The 18,770-nt window shown below is 27.3% G+C and overlaps 3 protein-coding genes across 4 annotated transcripts; 2 read left to right on the top strand and 1 right to left on the bottom strand.

Moving 5' to 3' along the window:
- The first annotated feature begins 2,212 nt into the window (after positions 1–2,212).
- LOC126844658 (sphingolipid delta(4)-desaturase DES1) lies at positions 2,213–7,905 on the top strand. Of its 2 annotated transcripts, XM_050583003.1 has the most exons (7): positions 2,213–2,441; positions 2,621–2,816; positions 4,376–4,552; positions 4,614–4,753; positions 5,704–5,917; positions 6,656–6,867; positions 7,478–7,894. In XM_050583003.1, exons 2-7 carry the CDS (start codon positions 2,735–2,737, stop codon positions 7,616–7,618), a joined length of 966 nt encoding a protein of 321 aa, XP_050438960.1. In that variant the 5' UTR covers positions 2,213–2,441; positions 2,621–2,734; the 3' UTR covers positions 7,619–7,894. The 2 variants fall into 2 exon arrangements, with proteins under 2 accessions (XP_050438960.1, XP_050438961.1); XM_050583004.1 differs by lacking the exons at positions 2,213–2,441; positions 2,621–2,816; positions 4,376–4,552; positions 4,614–4,753 and adding an exon at positions 5,494–5,621 and having other exon boundaries at positions 7,478–7,905.
- A 4,332-nt stretch (positions 7,906–12,237) lies between these two features.
- On the top strand, positions 12,238–14,784 carry LOC126844537 (protein transport protein Sec61 subunit beta). The gene is made up of 4 exons (XM_050582809.1): positions 12,238–12,431; positions 13,887–13,984; positions 14,057–14,158; positions 14,394–14,784. Exons 1-4 carry the CDS (start codon positions 12,429–12,431, stop codon positions 14,479–14,481), a joined length of 291 nt encoding a protein of 96 aa, XP_050438766.1. The 5' UTR covers positions 12,238–12,428; the 3' UTR covers positions 14,482–14,784.
- Positions 14,462–18,663, bottom strand: LOC126844536 (3'(2'),5'-bisphosphate nucleotidase 1). Its single transcript, XM_050582808.1, has 6 exons — positions 18,353–18,663; positions 17,241–17,366; positions 16,935–17,153; positions 16,522–16,570; positions 16,198–16,466; positions 14,462–16,134 (listed from the first exon to the last, which is right to left on the bottom strand). The coding sequence occupies exons 2-6, from the start codon at positions 17,358–17,360 to the stop codon at positions 15,874–15,876; spliced, it is 918 nt and encodes a 305-aa protein (XP_050438765.1). The 5' UTR covers positions 17,361–17,366; positions 18,353–18,663; the 3' UTR covers positions 14,462–15,873.
- Between the last annotated feature and the right edge of the window lie 107 nt (positions 18,664–18,770).

The following is an 18,770-nucleotide window of genomic DNA, read 5'->3' as shown; positions in this document are numbered from 1 at the left end:
TTGCACCGCACATTTGGCGGCGACGAGAGGTCCGAGGAAAGGTTAGGTTAGGTAATGTTCCTTAGGTCGTTGACGCTACCAGAGTGGTATCCAGTATTAGGTTAGTTAATTCCTTTAGGCAAGCTACTTTTTCCTACGGGGCTCAAATCAGCTCTCGAAACCGGCAGACGTCTCCCTACGTTTTATATAGTTAAAGATTTACTAACGTAAAAGCTTTAAAACGTAAAAAAAATTCCATACAATATTGATATTACATCATTGATAGTATTATTTTAATAATAAAAGTAATTAATTATTTAATAATACTGTATCAGCGCGCACTCGCGTCGCCGACAAATGTATGGCGCGGGGGCCGTCGGCTGTTGTTATACACTCGGAAATATGCAAATTTAAAGTACCTATTACTTTGGAACTAGAAAAGTCCGCCAATGATCGACTTCAGGTTCGTAATCAGCGTAAAAAAACACTATGATTTGGCAAAAAAAAAAGTGTCCAGTAAAGTAAATTTGTTCCTATATATTATCCAAGAAAATAAGTATCTTAAATTAAATAGATTACCCTGCATCCAGTCGATGCTCATATAATAGTTACTTGCCGTTTTTCACGATAATACCGAAAAAAATTCAAAACGTTGGTTTTATCACTGTAAGTACCTATGGTATTTCCATTCTGAATAAGTATACTTATGTATTTATTAGGTATATATTAATCATCAACAGACAACGATAATTATTAAAATAATAGTGTACTCATACACCATCACAATATAACTACCAGATTTAATTTTAATATCAAGGACGTTCAAGTGACACTAGGTTCAAATTCCACAATGTCTATTGTATTTCGGTTACACCACTAAATTTTTAGAAATGTACATGGTGGATATATAAGGAAAATTAAATATACCTAATTTTATAATTTAGATAGTTAATTATTAATTTTTTATGACCACAAATATGAGTTTTTATAGTATACAATATAAAAACAAATAAAACTAAATTAAAAAAATTTAATTTTTAACTTATGAAGTAATAATATAAAAATATTTATAGTCTCACCACTATATGATTCTTTCATCAATGTAGGCACTGTAACAATTAAAACTGAAATTAAAAAATAATATATATTAATTTAAAAATTATTGTTAGGCCTATTTTATTTATTTGTATTCCTACCAGAGTTGTGCAAACTATTCAAATAAAAATAATTCTTATAAAACTTTATTCAAATCATTTTTTCGAAATGTATTTATTTATAAAAAATTATCCAAAATGTTTTCACAATTTAAATTAATTGAATAATATGTTTGAAAATTATTCGAATAATTTCCACTTGACTAATTTGTTATCTAGATGATTATTTATAAAACAAATATTATTTTTATTCGAATAATGCACATCTCTGCTTACTATTTAGTATTTATTTTAAATTTAATGTTTAATTTTTTATATAAATTGACATTGGATTTCTAAATTGAGAAATATTAATCTAGGGGACCGATCTAGTTTAAGAAGATTATTTGCAATTATTTACAAATGCAGAATAAAATCCAAACATTTAAGATTTTATTAATTTTTTTATTTAAAAAAACATTTTTTGAGAAGAGTTTGAGAAATTGAAGTTTTAATGAATCCTATTATAAAAAACATAAAATGAGTTGAATTTAGTATTTTTATAGGTACCCTATTCCGTTTTGCATGCCGCATTTTAATATTATCAAAAAAATCGAATATTTAATTAAGAATTTGCAAAGTTAGAACTGTAGGATCTAAGTCCACGCTGATAAGGTTTATGTGCAAAAATGCAGCTCCCAACTTTTTTTAATAGATTTCCGCTTATGATGTCTTTCTAGCAAAATTACGTCTACGATGTTTACCTATGTATTTTGAGAAATGGTATGGTACAGATAACGGTACGGCCTATAGGTCATACCAGGTATTATCCTTTGTAAATTGTACTAAAATATGTTAATCAGTTGACAGTGAGTATTCCATATTCACAAGATTTATGTATTATAATCTATAAGTCTTGTTATATTCCTATGACTCGTACTCGTTTACATCCACGTCCACCGCGTTGAGTCACTTGGGCAAAGAATACAGCATTCAAAATCGCGATCGATAATGTTGAATGATAATAATTTTTTTTTATCAGTAACCGGCGTGTCGACGGCCATTTTCGTTTTGAGATTACTGATTTGCAAAAAAAACATAGTATTATCACTTCATTGAAAAAGTAGTGAACTAATCTTATCTATTTTTTCAATGTATGAGTTATGACACTCGGAATTTGATCTACTTCGATTTAATCCTACAAGCTGACGGCCAGCTCTCAGGCGGTTGACTACAGAGTACGGTCTGTGCCTGGTGCCATTGGATGCTCTTGTATTCAGTAATTACGCTGACAACGATTATTATGCGATACGATGTACCTATACACATGTATGAAAAAATTATTTTTTTATTACCGATTTTATTATACTTAATGACAATACCATGGCAACACACAATATTTGTGCATCCTTCGCCGAATTGTCCTATATCGGACGTCCGATTTCCATTATACCTTGCGATGATTTATCTCAGTCCATTAAATAACTGATGTTCATGTTTTTATTCAGTCTTTAGTTTTTTCTCCTCTAACGCGGATCTCGATTACTGTATTTTCCACGCTAACTTTCTGATCGGAAAATATAGTTAACTAGTCATTGAATCAGTAAGTATCCATTCGGACTATGGGAGCGCGGGTTTCCAGATCTGATTTCGAGTGGAGCTACACTGAAGAACCACACGCCACTCGAAGGAAAATAATCTTAGGTAAAACAAAACATTTATAATTAATAGCTTAGCATGTTATTTTATTTTTATGTGGGGGATATCATCTCAAATGTTCTAGCAGCAAGTGTAGATGAATCAAGTCTTGCACCACCTCGCCTAAAATTTAAATTGTATTAATTATAATATTACTATGTCAGTTTTTTGCTTTGATCAAATTATTTTTTTACGAACATTATCTTTTTAAACAAAAGAATTTTAATCAAAGAATTGTTTTATATACATAGTATATAAATGGATACATTTATATGCTATTAGGTATCTATTTCTATAGGGAACTCAATTTGTCAAAATCATACATACACAAATATTAATTCATTTAATTTTAATTTTAATAAAAAATTGGTTTTATACTTCTCTTTTTACTAAAAATTTTCCATTTAAAAAGCAAATCATAATTTACTATTGAAAAAAATGTTAGCTTAATATATGTTTAATTACGTCAACAAATTTATTGTGACTCGATAACGCAAACTACATAATTATCAGTAAAATAATTAGTGAGTGTTTTCAAATATAAACCATATTTTAAAACAATGGTTATTATTCTCAGACAAATAAATAATTATATATATTAGTAATGAAATACTGTATAATTTAATTAAACATACTATTTTGTGGTTTAATTTGCAGCGGAGCTTATGTAATATTACCCTAATCTTGATAAAAAATTTAAAATGTTTTTAAAACAATTACATTCCATGAATTTTTTTTTTAATTTCCATAAGTTATATCTTAAGAGTTATGTTATTTTAAATAATATGTGAATAACAAACCCACTAAAATGTAATCATATTAGTATGTGTGAAAACATGTATGTATTGTACTAATTATACCATTTTGACCCAAAAACTCTCTAATTAGTTTTAGCTATAATTAGTTATAAATGTGTATTTGTTTGTAATATATTAAGGTCAGATAATCTTTAAATGTATCTTTGACCTTTCTCCTTTTTTTGATTAAATTAAGGTAATTTTAATATTATTCATTTACAAATAAGGCTTTAGTTATCATAATGATTATATTTATTTATTTATTTTTTTTTATTGTTTAAATTAAATATTTTTTTAAACTAAGAATTTTTAAAACTGTTTAAGGCTGCTGCATATTTTTTTAAATTAGAAACATGTTTTTACATAAATATAGGGTATGTATGCGTTATAAGTACACCTTATTTATACATTTTTACATCTTCTCTTCTTCTACTAAAGGCCTGGTGACCTTGTCGTTTCAGGAGAGTTGCCATCCTGGGGAAGTGGGTATAATGAAGTGGTTTCCCGTTGCCTTCCGCACTCATTTTTACATAATTTGTAAAATTAAATATTTTACTTTACGTAGAGTATTTTAAACTGACATTTTTTTTTTTAAAAATGATATTACGATATTCATAGTTATTATTGAATACCTCTCGTCTTATCATTTTAAAAATGTATTTTATTGGTTTAGTAGGTTAGGTAGTTTATACATCTGGGTATTTAATAATTTACGAATTGTAAATTTTTTTTCTTAAAGACTATATTTAGTCCAATTTTTGTTTTTAGAAAAATATCCAGAAATAAAAAAACTTTATGGTCCAGATAAAAGTTTTAAGTGGATTGTTATAGTAACCACATTGTTACAACTATTGTCCTTTTACTTTATTAAGGATTTACGATGGTCTTATGTTATAATATTGGCCTATTGTTTTGGTGGTATTGTTAATCACTCATTAATGCTTGGTAAGTATATTGTATGTTGTTTTTTTATTAAATTTTAAATATTTGTATTTTCATTTTTTAGCTGTTCATGAAATTGCTCATAATATGGGTTTTGGCCCAAAGTACCCAATGAGAAATAAAATATTGGGTATGTTTGCCAATTTACCTATCGGTTTACCTTTTTCTATTACATTTAAACATTATCATCTTGAGCATCACCGGGTAACTATAATCTATTATTAAAATATATTTGTTAATTTTTACACATTCAAATTATGGAAATTTCCTTCTTAATGAGTATATTATAGTATTATTATTATTATTATATAATATTATAATATAATGATTGATTTTTATGATCTTATGAAACTAAGTATGTGCTTATGAATATTAACGCAACTGGAATTTTATAAGAATAGGTAGACTAAAAAAATAAACAAGTGAGTGAATAGTATAAGTTATAAATAATCATATAGATGTATGAAGTAGGTACATAAAAAAGTAAAGTGAGAGGATGAAGGTGACTGATCTTTACTTGTTTAGTTTAAAGGATGGATACAAAAAATTAATATTATTTATCGTGTATTTTATTACATATTTTGGTCAGTAAACTAACTTTGTTATTTACCAAGGTTGAACTAGTTAGGTGATATAGTTTGGTAGTTTAGACACTTGACGTGTTTATACATCACTTAACACTTTCTTTTATTATAAATAGAAGTATTACACTCTTATCACATAATGATAAACTAATATAATTTGTTAATAGTTATAATCTGACAAAGTCAAGTATCAAATTGTTGTTTTTACATTATAATATAAAGTAAATAGTAATATGAAACTTAAAGATAGTAAATTACAATGAAGAAAAAATGCTTTGATGGCGCAGTAATGAATTAACTGAAAAATTCTTGTTTCAAGATAATCGTATTTAAAGATTTTATTTTCGTTAATATAGTAGTTCATTGTATTATAGGTTTTTAAATTTGTTCATTTTTAAATATTTATGACTTGCTACAATAATAGCTCATCAGTCATCATATATAGTTATCACACATGGAACTTAATAATCATTGACATAACTTAATTTGTATAAAAAAAATAATTAATATATGTACCTTTTGCTTTTAATAATACAATTGATACATTCTTTTTTGCAAATTTGATTTCAGTATCAGGGTGATGAAAAACTGGATACAGATATACCCACTTATTTTGAAGCCAAGTTGTTCAACTCCACATTTGGTAAATTTGTATGGGTATTACTGCAGCCTATTTTTTACGCTTTTAGGCCAATGTATGTTTATCCTAAAAACCCAACTTCTATGGAAATTCTAAGTGTGACTATTCAACTAGCGTTCAATTTTTGGATATACGTTTATTTAGGTATGATAATTTTATAACTAACACTTGATTATAAAAAATATAAAGCTAAACCTTTTTTTTTAATACACTTAAATAAGGTCAAGGGAGGAAGAATTTGAAAAAAAATTGGGCAGATGTAATTTTTAATAAAATAATCATACATTTGCAATATTTTCAATTATAAAATATGAACATATTATATAGTAAGGAAGTTTTATATAATGTAATATATTTTTATTTATATGGTTATAAGTAAATATAAGTTTTGCATAAACCTAATACAAAATATTAATTTTTAAAGTTTTGGTTTTTTTGGAAAAGTATTTCTGTCTTTTTATTCTACTATACAAGTTTAGGATCTTGTAGATTAGACGTGTTTTACTAAACAGGCAGAAACTTCAGCTGGCACCACAAAACTTATTTTCAAATACATTTTTTTGCAAAAACATGTGTATATATATATACATGTTTTTGCGGTTTGCATAGACTTTTTTTTTGTTTTTTAAGTATTGATAAAACATGTTTCTTTCATGCAACTTCCTTGTTATACAAATATAACAAACTGATGTTTTTCCTTCATAAAAATTTTTTTTAATTACTCCCAGCCTCTATTTATTAGCAATTGTCCTATTTGACCTTAGATTTATATGATATTACTTATAATATAATACCTTTTTACAAATATACTTCATTTGCATACAGAAATAATAACTTAAATTTTATCTCCTTAGTACACATAATGTTATTTATTACTTTTAGGTGGTAAAGTACTAACATATATGTTGGCTGGTTCGTTAATGGCCATGGGTTTACATCCAGTAGCTGGGCATTTTATTTCTGAACATTATATGTTTAACAAAGGATATGAGACATATTCATACTATGGACCCTTAAATTTAATAACATTTAATGTTGGATATCATAACGAGCACCACGACTTTCCATTTGTCCCTGGATCAAAACTACCACTGGTAAAAATATTAAACTCGTATTAATTATTTATTGTAACTTAGCTAATATATATTATTGTATACATTTCATTAAACATTAACCCTTAATTTGTAACATCAGTTGCGTGCGGATTACTATTGTATCCCAATACTTAATAATGAATACCTTTGAAACACTATGATTAATTTATATTACATAAACAATTTAAAAAAATTGTTCATATAATCTAAACTTTTTAGTTTAAAAAAAAATACTATAAATTAAAAAAACATAACAAAGTAACTTTTCAGATATAATTATTAAGTTACAAAAAAAATATTTAATTAAATCTAATATAAATATTAACATAGGAGAAAAAAGTTACACGGTTAGTCGCATGGGATACATGTGTACCCAACCATATACAAAAGAGTCTGAGAGATAACTAAATTGTTAATGGTGATAAATGATAATAAATGATAGTGGGAAGTATAACTAAAAGGTATCTAAAATAAGACTTATTCGTTTTTAAAAACCAATAACTAAAGTTCCGACATAAAAAATAACAGTGGGATGAATAGTAACCCGCGAGACTGCCGAAAGGGTAATATTAACGTTTATGAAACTATAATATATTTTTTTTTAAATAAGGTGAAAAAAATAGCTCCTGAATTTTATGATAATTTGCCACAACATCATTCATGGACCAGTGTTTTATATGATTTTATCATGGATCCGAGTATTGGACCATATGCAAGAATAAAACGTAAACATCAAGGGTTGAAATCTTGAAATGTAATCTATTATTCCATTTCAATAAAAAAAAAGAACGATTAAGCAATATTTAAATAACCAATCTATGTTTTTTACCAAAATTAAAAATTCTGCTTGTAACTACTTAATGTTAGATTTATTATTTGCTTTAGTTATAACTACTTAATCATTTTCCCTAAATGCTCTCTAAAAAAATGTATTTCATTAATGGTTCTAGCATATAATATGTTACTCTAGTAAATTGTTATTATTATTATTTGTTTCTTTTAAATCTTGCCATTTAGAAATATTAAAATATACAAGTAATATGGAGATTCTGTTTTTAATAGTTTTTTTTTAAAACTTCTAATAAAATTCTCATTTAACAAAACAATGTATTTAATTATTTTAGCTCTATATAAAAATACCAATTTTTAGTAATTATGTTAAAAAATAAACACGTAAGCTCTTGTCTAACATTAATATGTTATTACTAGCTTCACAATATCTTATTAAACTATATTAATGAACTAAAGTAATAAATATAAATTGTTTTTTGCGCATTAACATGTTGTATCTATATTTAAATTTATACATGAACACATGTATTTTGGTATGTAATATAGTCTATATTTTTAATAATTTATGTATTTTTGTACTGATTGTTAATGTTAATGGAATTTCGTTTATTTTTAAATAATTAGTATCAAAAGATTGGTTGTACACAGCTAAAAGATATGTAGTCTTGATACACTATAACTATTTAAAAAATGGTTAGACTAACTCACCACGGGCCATGGCCCAGGGAAAATTAATTTTAGAGCCCTCAATGAAACTTTATATGTAAGTCGGATCCCATTTGATACATTGTTAAGTTAAGGTACATTTGAATACTTTTAGATTTTATTTTACCAAAACGAATGTAATTATTATTATTTAAATACATAACATACCTACATTCAAACTTTACTAATAAAACATTTTTCTCAGGTAGGTTTTCACTTAGCTTCTTTATTAAAAAAGAAAACTTAAATTAATTTATATACATACATAGATATTTTACACTACTAATATATTTTTCAACACAGTACTTTGTCAACAACTTGAATTAAATATGTCTTAAAATAAGACATAGGGGGGGGGGGGCGTGGAAGCGGTTATGTAGGAAACCGATTTTTATTTTAAAAAATCAGTTTCCTGTATTTATATAAATTAAATTTAAAAAATAGTTTACATAAAAAAATAAAAAATTTGTTCCCGACATAACTTAGTAAAGTAACCAAAGAACTTGGATATCTTTACAGAAATAAAATCGGACCATCCTAAGAAGTCAACATTTTTCAGGCTTTTTGATCTAAAACGTCAAAAATAAACCGACCGCTTTAAATCCCCTTAAGATACATTAACATTTTTTGTCTACATATTTATGGAATTATAAACATATTTTACCATTGGAAAGAACGAAGTAAATGTTTGTTTTACGTAAAAAGGATAAAGATAAACATTTTCGAATTATTAAAAAATACAGTTATATATACACATGTATTTTGTACTTCATCATATTTTTTTTTTTAGTCTCAAAATTCAAATAAGTACTATTATTTATTGTTTTATAAATATGTGTATTGTTTAATAGTATACTGTAATGTACTCGTGCCTCGTTTTTCGATCTAATCTAATTTAAGTATAGTAAAATATGATGTTTTGCGTATTAATGCTATTCAGTATTCTGTTCAAACCTTGAAAAATAATTATTAGGTACAAATTATTTAGCAGGTAAAAAAATGTTTATATATTTTTTTTTTTTAGTCTATTGGATGTAACACTGTATTCACAATACTATACTTATTTATAATAATATTACTTGTACAGTGTATTTATTAGCTTTGTCTTATCATGGAAAAGTTGAATGATACTTGTTTGAAATTTCAATAATAAAATCTGGAAAAGTATTTTTTAAATAAATTGTGTAGCCTGTAGGTATAATTCATTTATAATTTATGCATTACAGATTATTAATCAAAATCAATATTAATAAATATGATGTAAAACAAAACATCAATAAAATCCATTTCTTCCTAGGTAATAGATAGGTGTACCGTGTAGATGAATAAAGTAAAATTGTATTTAATAAAAATTACAATTTATTTGTACTACATAGTGTTTACAGGTCAAACATTAGTTTTTACAATTTACTAATCAATTTTTTCATGGATATAAATTAAAGGAAATATGTTTACCTAGGAATAATGGTAAATAGTACACATAGGAGTATTTGTATGAATAAGTCGGACAAAAGTCAAAATAACTAAATTAACAGAAATCCACAAAAAATATATTTTTCTTGTAGCTTGGGTACTAATCGTTTTATCAAGCTAGACTAATAAAAACAGTACCATTCTATCCCACTTCTCATAAATTAAATCTAAACTTAGTCATGTGAGAATCCAATTATTTCGTTCTCTGCTCTGTACATTTGCTCTTTTTTTGGTCATAATTTATTTTAACTATTGAAAATTGTAGAAATGGAAAAGGAAGGTATGTTCTTTACATTTATATGATTTTTTATTATTTTACTACCTAATTAACGAGTTGTCAAACATTCATTTACACGTATATTAGCACTATTTTTTAAGAATAAAGGTAATTTTGTTTACCTTTCAGACCTAGTCAGGCAACTTTTTGTTAACCAATGCTTAATTAAGACTCTCCTTAAACAAATTAAAATAAAAAATTGTCCGCATCTTTCCGCCATTTTATTTTATGTCATTTCAAAGTCAAACAATTTAAGTAGACGTCCAAAAATTCGAAAATAGTTAATATCTAGTAACAGTGGAAGATCTATTTTAAAACATTTCTAATTATTTAAAGTTGACAACAATACATCCTTTGACATACTATAAGTAGATAATATACAATTATACAATTTTTTTAAATACCTTTTAATGAAAAAATAAATTATGAAACTTCATATTTGTACTTTTATGTGCACCGCATTGTCAATGTATGGCGTATGCAGGCCGACGCCGATAGTTTTATTATTTTTCTATTTATTATTTGTACTCGATATGCTACCGGTTTCGTATTGCCGTCGGAAGTTGTCGGCTATTCGGTTTACGTCGGCTGTCGATTTCGCCGCATAGTGGGGGGAAATCGGGCAACGAGCTTCCGTGGCCGTCAGTCGCGATGCGCGAAACCGGTGTATTTTACTTGGAGACAGAGTAGTAGATTAGTATAGCGCAGCGCATCGTTGTTTACGCTTAGTCATGCCATATCTGGTTCAAATCCGTCATACCACAAATTTTTTTTTGTAGAATTAAAATTTTTTTTCCGACATTTTTTCAATTTGTAAACTTAAAAAATATTGAAATACATCTTTTTTAACTACTTATTTTGTTATTGTTCTACTATTGAAAAAAAAAAAAAATGTCCGACTTTTTATACAAATACTCCGATGTGTGGCGATGAACTTTTAAAAAGTTAGAGTAATTGCAAACGACAGTGAATAGAAAAATAGATTCATGGAGAAAAAATATTATTATTAAGACAATAAATAATGTTAAATATTTTGGAATTAGTTTTCTTAGAAAACATTGACAAAATTATTTGTCGAGACATCAAAAAATCTGCGAATCAACTCACTGAAATATTCCCATTTTCGTGCCTCTTGCCCTAAAACAGAGTATTTGACGAATATGGCTTACCAGTCATCACAAAGTGCCCACTCTAGGTGCTATTAAGTAGTAACGTAAGAAAAAAAAATATTGGAAGTATTTGTAGAAGTTCATTAACACTGTCTCAAGAAACACGTTGACTGGTATTATAATTATTGATCGGCGTTTGGGTAAGGCCGTAAGGAACGTGTTCTCGATCACCATAACATGAAAACAAATGAAGTAACACATGACGTGGCTGTTAACGAAGAAAAACGCTCAATTTACCTTCCAAAAATACCATTTTTAGTTTTTACAACAAAACTATAAGATTAGATACAAGGATACGTCTATGGTTATGGTTTAAGTCCTTTGGAACAGCTCCATCTTTTGTGGTCGACTTTTTTAGAAAACAGTGTATTCCAAAACAGGATTAAATTACAATTTGTCTTTCGCTAGTGAAAGATAGGTACTTTGGGTATCATCGATTACCATTTACATTCCTATCATTTCTATTGTTACTTTAATTTTTTTTTCATCTTTTTGTTAAGAATTATTATTATTTTATATGTTTGGGCACTGAACTGAACAGTATGTTATGTCACTAAAGCATTTCATACAACGAGCAACTTAGCGTTTTTTTTTTCATTCATATTAATCTTTTTTTTTTTTATTTATTTTAATACGGTTGTTTCTCTCTAATTTATAGTATTAGTCATTAGATATTGTCTATATTAATCTATTGTGTATTGGATTGGATTTCCGATTTTTGGTTAAAATAAAAAATAAACAAGATAGTGAGTTCATAAATAAAAACGTTATAAAAATGCTAATTTCCAAGTGGTGCTATCATTATCATAATCTAGCTGCTAACGTCTTATCGGCGCCTTAACCGTGGTAGAACATTGTGGTTACCACGAACCTGCCTCATCACGTGACACGTCGGCTATTGGTTATTAGTTGTTCCACGTCTCGCTTATCATACGACCATTTACCGAGTCACCACAACGTGTAGCCAGCGTTCGTCTTCTGGAAATACACCGTACACGTACAGTGTACAATCGTTCCACTTAGAAGCCCAGACGGAGTCCTGACTGCTGTGTCTGTGTGGCATTTTCAAGTTCTAGTCGATTCTCTCCAAGTTCAACGATTATTAAGGCCATTTTTTCGTTGCCCGACAAAGGAAACTAATCGAAATGGTAAGAATTTTGTTGTACATTAAAATCAACCGCTTGTGTAACTCATTTGTTTATATTCTATGCCAGTCCGTGACGAGTAAACAAAAATTGACAATTAGAATTACGATTCTTTTACAGTTCTAACTTCTCCCGATGTATATGTAATTCTTTACATCTATGTAATCTATAAAATTATAAATCAATAACGTTGTACTTGCAATATTCTATTCTTCTGCTTGTTGGTGTGACTACAGTGTACTTGCTAATTATAATAAATTAGAAATCGTAAAATACAGAAATATTAATGACGCTCAGCAATTAAAAATGTTATTTTTTGTATTTACTCTAGACATAGTGCTTTACTTTTTACATATGTCAATAAAGTAGCATTTTATTGTAAAACCCATTAAACGGCGATTATTGTTATTATTTGGTTATTGAAATACTATTGAGAGTATTTTTCATTGGTATATTAATACATTTCTCTCAAAACCACGCCACAGTATTATTTTCTAATAATAAATATGATATTATGATAATATTGGTCATATCGGATCTTAAACAGTTATCATTTGGGTTGTACCTAGTATTAATTGATTACCCAATATATTTTACCTTTCTTATGGTCCTGTAAGCTCTAACAAGTTTTTGCTCAAAGTAAGCTAACACTATAAACTAAAAAAGTTTCATGCTATCTACATTATTTTATATTATACTACTTGTTTGGAAATAGTATTAACACTGATGTTGTTTAATTTTAATTACATTTTAATTTTGTTTTAATAGTATAATTACTCAAATATACTTTAACCATTAAAAGGTAATTTTAAATTGTTTGAAAAAAACATTTTTTAATTGGTCCCATTTTTTCAAACAGTAGTTTTTATGTAACATCAATTTAGTTAAGGGGTATAATAACTGTTATATTATCTCTAAACTAAATTACTTATATCCTGTCCGCTGAGATAACATGCTGGTTTTATGCATTTAGACTGGAGACCAAGGACTTGTTACCTCGTCCAAAAAACCTTAATTGTTCTAAAAGTGACCGATTGGCAATGGCCAATTTTGACCATACACGGCCATTGGCAGGTAGGGCATTCTTGGGGTAACGCTAATCACACTAAGTGCCACACAGGGAAGTGCAGAACGCCTAAGTTTTGTTGGGTTGCAGCATGTTCTCTCGACGGACATGGTTTAGAAAGAAACTTAGGTAAAATAGATATTAAAAACTGATTGTCTCTCTAACAGTACTGTTCTTATGGCATAGAGACAATTATTAATTCTTAAGCACTAATAATACTAATCACGAGACAAGGTATATTGTTCTATTACTGTCCAACAAAAATACACTAAAAAAAAAGAAAATTTGTATTTAATTATTACAATGCAATAATAAAACTTTTTTTATTATTTATTTATAATCATCGATTGTTATTTAATATCATGTTAAATATTTGTGTAAATTTTATATAGCCTGTTCCTCCAAGTGCAATGCAATCAACTACCGGTGGACCACGATCTCCAACCAAACCTGGTGCTTCCAGAACAGCAGGAAATGTCCTTAGACAAAGGTAAAACAATTGTTATATATTTATTGATATTTGTAATTATTTCATTGTTTTATAATTAAAATGTCATTACAGGAAAACTACTGCACCCACTACATCTGTTAGAAACCGCAACACTGGTACCAGCAGTGGTGGTATGTGGCGTTTTTATACGGATGATTCTCCTGGAATTAAAGTGTAAGACACATTCATTGGTTTTTTGTGTACATAATGAAGTAACAATAAATAAGAATAAAACACAGCTTAATTACAATTTTACTAATGTTATTGTTAATAACAAATGTTATTTAATTATTTACACATTTCTAATATTAATTAGTATTATTTCATGTAGCGTTTTGTATTTGTTTATTACTGTAACATCTTTTATTTTGATATAATTATAATTTGTTTATTTATTTTTTTGTTTCAGGGGTCCAGTACCTGTATTAGTCATGTCATTATTGTTTATTGCATCAGTTTTCATGTTACACATTTGGGGAAAATTCAATAGAACTTAATTTTTTTTTTGTTATTTAAATTGTAAATATTTGCCTACATTCATTCCCCGATTATTTTTTACAATATTATTAAATTATTGATCAATACTTTTAATAGTATTATTGTTGGTTATACAATTAATATAAATGTATTCACAACACTAATGCTTTTCCAGAGAATATTTTTGAAAAGGATTTTATCCATTTACTGCAGTTAGTTTTGGAGAAAATAAATTTTTTTTTTTACAAATTTAAAATTAAATATGAGTTGTGTGTTTAGAAGTGATTATTGTCCAAATATAAAAATGGCATTGACAATACTTATTAGTGAGGACTTAAGTTTAATTACCTTTTCTGTTTTTACATACTCGTCACAAAGGATTCCATTGTTAAAATCATAGGCCTTTATAATCGGCACTTAATAAGCCCTACAATCGACTGAACGTATTTAGGCTTTTATATTGTAATAAATACCTGGGCCAGGTGACCTCTTATGCGACTAGGTTGTGCAACAACATATTCTGCCTCCTTTGGAGTTCAACTTATGGCTAATGTCTGTTGTATACTTGATATAGTAACTAATGTAGGTAAAAGTTATCTGCAATTGACATATCTAAAACTTTCAAGTTTTATTTGGTAACATCCGTTTTTATTAAGTCATTAATAATATCAATAAGAAATTTTAGTTTTTCAAATTATAACCTATGGCGGCTAGGTTAATGAAGTATGAACATGCATCTACATACAGAATATAAACTTATTAAACAATTGCTTGATACTCTAGGGTATGACTAACGCAATACCTAGGAATGCTAAGAAAAAAAAACAAATTTTCAATGCAATTTTTTTGTAGGCCCAATAAGTTCCAGGATGACCTTGCAGATATCTTATTCACTCGTGTATCTTATTATGTGGCTTTAGGGAATTCTGTGATGTCAAACGATAGTGCTATCATGTAAAATGGTCAAGAGGAAAGAATTGCATAACAGTTCAACGCCTAAGAGGCAAATTAGAAATTATTGCAAAACTCCACATCATTATCATAGATTCTATTTTATTAATTTAATGGATACAAAACAATATATAATATTAATGAGTTTAAATTTACAATCAATGGTATTATCATTAGAACAAATTAAATCAATAATTGCATGCATGTAATAAATGTTTAAAGTTAAAATAAAAAATGTATTACTAAGTATTGAATTTTTTAAAAATGTTATGCTTTGTATGTTAAAAAAACCATAAGTTTATACAAGCATTACTGTTTTATTTACGCATACAAAGTTATAGAAATAAACATGGTATCTATAAACAAATTGTCACCTGTTTAATAAGTAGCAAATTACAATTTGGTAAATTTATGTATTATAAATACAATTTTTATGTATATTTATTTGTTAAATTAATACTTTATTCGAGTTTAGACTGAATCTCACTAATCAGTTTCATAAACTCTGTATGATTAAATTTTGGAGACGTTGCAAAAACTCCATATTTATTTAAAGGATCTTTTTCATTCTCTTTACTATAACTATATTTGTTACCATGCGCATCTGTTAATTCACCACCTGCTGCTTTTAACACAGCTTCTGGTCCTGCTGTGTCCCATCGTTTACATCCAGCACGAGGATAAACATATGCATGAGCTTTTCCTTCCAAAATATAAAGAACCTAAAAATTGTTACGTCAGTTATTAATGTATAGAATAAGGTTAAAATTGTATATTTTGTATACCTTATTGCCAGCTCCTCCTACTCTTATGATATCACAAGGTTTTAAACCATCTATAAAAGTTTCTATGGCTTTATCATAATGACTTCTAGTAGTCACATACACTTTTCTATCAGTAGGTGGTTCTTTTACTTCAAAACCACCAATTCCATAGCCAACCAATCCCCATAATGCCCGACCTTTGTTTTGCCAAAATGGTTGGTAGATAACACCAGCTACTGCGTCATCGTCCACACAAACTCCAATTAAAATAGTTACATGATCCACCAAACCTAAAAAAAACATTATAATATTATCAATTTACAAAAAATACTAAAAAAAGTTTACCTTTAGCGAATTCTGATGTTCCGTCTAATGGATCAACCCAAATAGTTATCTAAAATTTATAAAATAAAATAAATGTATTAGTTTATAATTACCTTAAAAAAAGGAAATCATTTTATTATAATTTTAAATTATTATTGTAGTGTACTAATGTTCAGTGAAAGTGTTTTTCACATATTGTGTTAGTGTATAAACACATGTGCTTATACATATTTATTTAAAGATAAAATTAACATGAAGGATCAACTTGACAAGCATCAATATTAGTGCATTTTAAGGAGGGGAGTTTCTTGGAATAACATCCAAGTTCTCGCGTTATTGTTTGACGTTGTAGGTATAAATGAAATTTTCTATTTTTTTTTTTAAATTAAAGAGCATTTGTTAAACTTTAATCAACAATATTTAATAAAACATACTTGATCCTCTTTAATTTCGCTTAAATTTTGTGGACATTCCAAGTTCAAAATGTTTGAATCAAGTTCAGTAATTAACCAGTCTTCAGGAACATCTAAGTTCAAACTATGTTTGTCTACTTCTTCTGCGACTACTTTAATATTTGGGTAAAGATTCTTAAAAGAAGCTACAATGCACCTTTGAGCTGACCTATCAGCTTCAGTTTGAAGATCGTTTTCTCCCTGAAAAAACAATTTGAGTATAAATAATAATTTTAGTTTACATATATGTATGATTTCCTATCAAAATATTTAAAGCATTAGCATTACCTTATCAATTATACCCAAATCACCCTTCAACATTACATCTCGGATAATTTTACCAGCTTTATGAGCCACTGATACAGAAGAAGCCAATAATTTACAAATCAATGCTGGTCCTTGTGCCATGACTGCCTAAAAAAAAAAAAAAGTATTGATATGCTTATACTATATACTATTGTAGTTTTGGTTAAAGCTGAATATGAACTACAAATGATTAAGACAAAATTACAGCATCTTAGATTGGTTGAAGGACAACAGCCAATCTATGTACATACTAGTGTCTCACAACGATGTACAATAACTGTTCAGAAGTGGGGGTAATGGAATATTTACACTTTAAGATATTATTATATCCTTATAGTATATCATGTATGTCTTGTATAAAAAAAATTACTAAATTATTTTAACAATAGGTTATTTGCCCACAAAATGACCTCCAAGATGATTGACAGTTGATGTTACACAATTGATTTTTATACAATGCAAACGAAGCCACCACTTGGCCTAGTGCTTAATTTAAAATTTTGATATATCTAACCTAAATAAAAAGCACAAGTTGAGGTTTTGTTAGCGTTTGATTTAATTGTGTGAGGTTAGCCTGGCGGGACTATTCTCTATTTTCTAGTTAATAAATTATTAACACAACAGGCAAAAAAAATATTGTTCTGATCCAAGATGAGAAAGTTTAACTCTATTTCAACTGTATTTTGACAAATCTATTTTACATATCAAATAGAGTTAAAAATATATCTTAACAAGAATCGAAAATATTAAAATTTTAAGACTAAAAAATTAAGAAACATTATTAAAGTTAAAATAATTGAATTAAAAAACATTGTTTGAAATTCTAGTGCAATCTTATTTTGTGTGACTAAGATTTATGTTTAATCCCAACCCGCACAATAATATTGAGTCAACAATAATAATTCTGCAGTATATTGGAGAAATCAAACTGTTAAAATTGTATCTGTTGCACAGTTCTTCAAATCTATTCTAGATCATCAATAAAATAGTGTAATAATACGGTTTGTGTACTACGCCACACAAATCATGAAATAAAATCATATAGAAAAATATTTTTAAAGAAAATAATTGAATTTTTAATTCAATAGACTTACTAGATGGCAATCAGAAATCGTCTTCTTGTTTGATCAAACACGCTAAAAGTACTTAATTAAGATTATTTTAATAATACTTCTATTATTGAACTAGTAGATAGTTATATAAAACTACATTTAATTTATGAAAATCAGTCTTCTTCTTTATAAGACAAGATTTAAACTCGAGTTATATTTTAACGTCTCTAATTTTTATGATTATTGTATTGTGAAAGTACCATTCTATGTATACATACAAGTTACGGCCTAATAAAATTACCAATAACTATAACTTAAATTCCGATTTTCAAATTAAAGTTTCTGTTAAATAATAAATGTTAATAAAGTTTAGTGACTACTGTTTTCATAGATAACGAATGGTCACAGTGTTAACATAATTTGGTCCAATTGACTAATGATAACAAAACAATCGATTAAA

Source organism: Adelges cooleyi, unplaced genomic scaffold (assembly GCF_023614345.1).
Source record: "Adelges cooleyi isolate 19-005CV unplaced genomic scaffold, UGA_ACOO_1.1 ACOO_flye_CR_arks_rails_tigmint_CR_PRNA_651, whole genome shotgun sequence".
NCBI lineage: Eukaryota > Metazoa > Arthropoda > Insecta > Hemiptera > Adelgidae > Adelges > Adelges cooleyi.
The sequence above is the reverse complement of the archived record's forward strand: the minus strand, read 5'-3'. Positions and strand labels throughout refer to the sequence as shown.

Coding starts and splice junctions, on each gene's coding strand:
- LOC126844658 (XM_050583003.1), top strand. CDS start 2,735: ATGGGAGCGCGGGTTTCCAGATCTGATTTCGAGTGGAGCTACACTGAA. Junction 4,553..4,613: donor TAATCACTCATTAATGCTTG/GTAAGTATATTG, acceptor TTCATTTTTTAG/CTGTTCATGAAATTGCTCAT. Junction 6,868..7,477: donor CTGGATCAAAACTACCACTG/GTAAAAATATTA, acceptor TTTTTAAATAAG/GTGAAAAAAATAGCTCCTGA.
- LOC126844537 (XM_050582809.1), top strand. Junction 13,985..14,056: donor GGAAATGTCCTTAGACAAAG/GTAAAACAATTG, acceptor ATGTCATTACAG/GAAAACTACTGCACCCACTA. Junction 14,159..14,393: donor GATTCTCCTGGAATTAAAGT/GTAAGACACATT, acceptor TTTTTGTTTCAG/GGGTCCAGTACCTGTATTAG.
- LOC126844536 (XM_050582808.1), bottom strand. CDS start 17,360: ATGGCACAAGGACCAGCATTGATTTGTAAATTATTGGCTTCTTCTGTA. Junction 17,154..17,240: donor ATTTGGGTATAATTGATAAG/GTAATGCTAATG, acceptor TTGTTTTTTCAG/GGAGAAAACGATCTTCAAAC. Junction 16,135..16,197: donor TAGGAGGAGCTGGCAATAAG/GTATACAAAATA, acceptor AACAATTTTTAG/GTTCTTTATATTTTGGAAGG.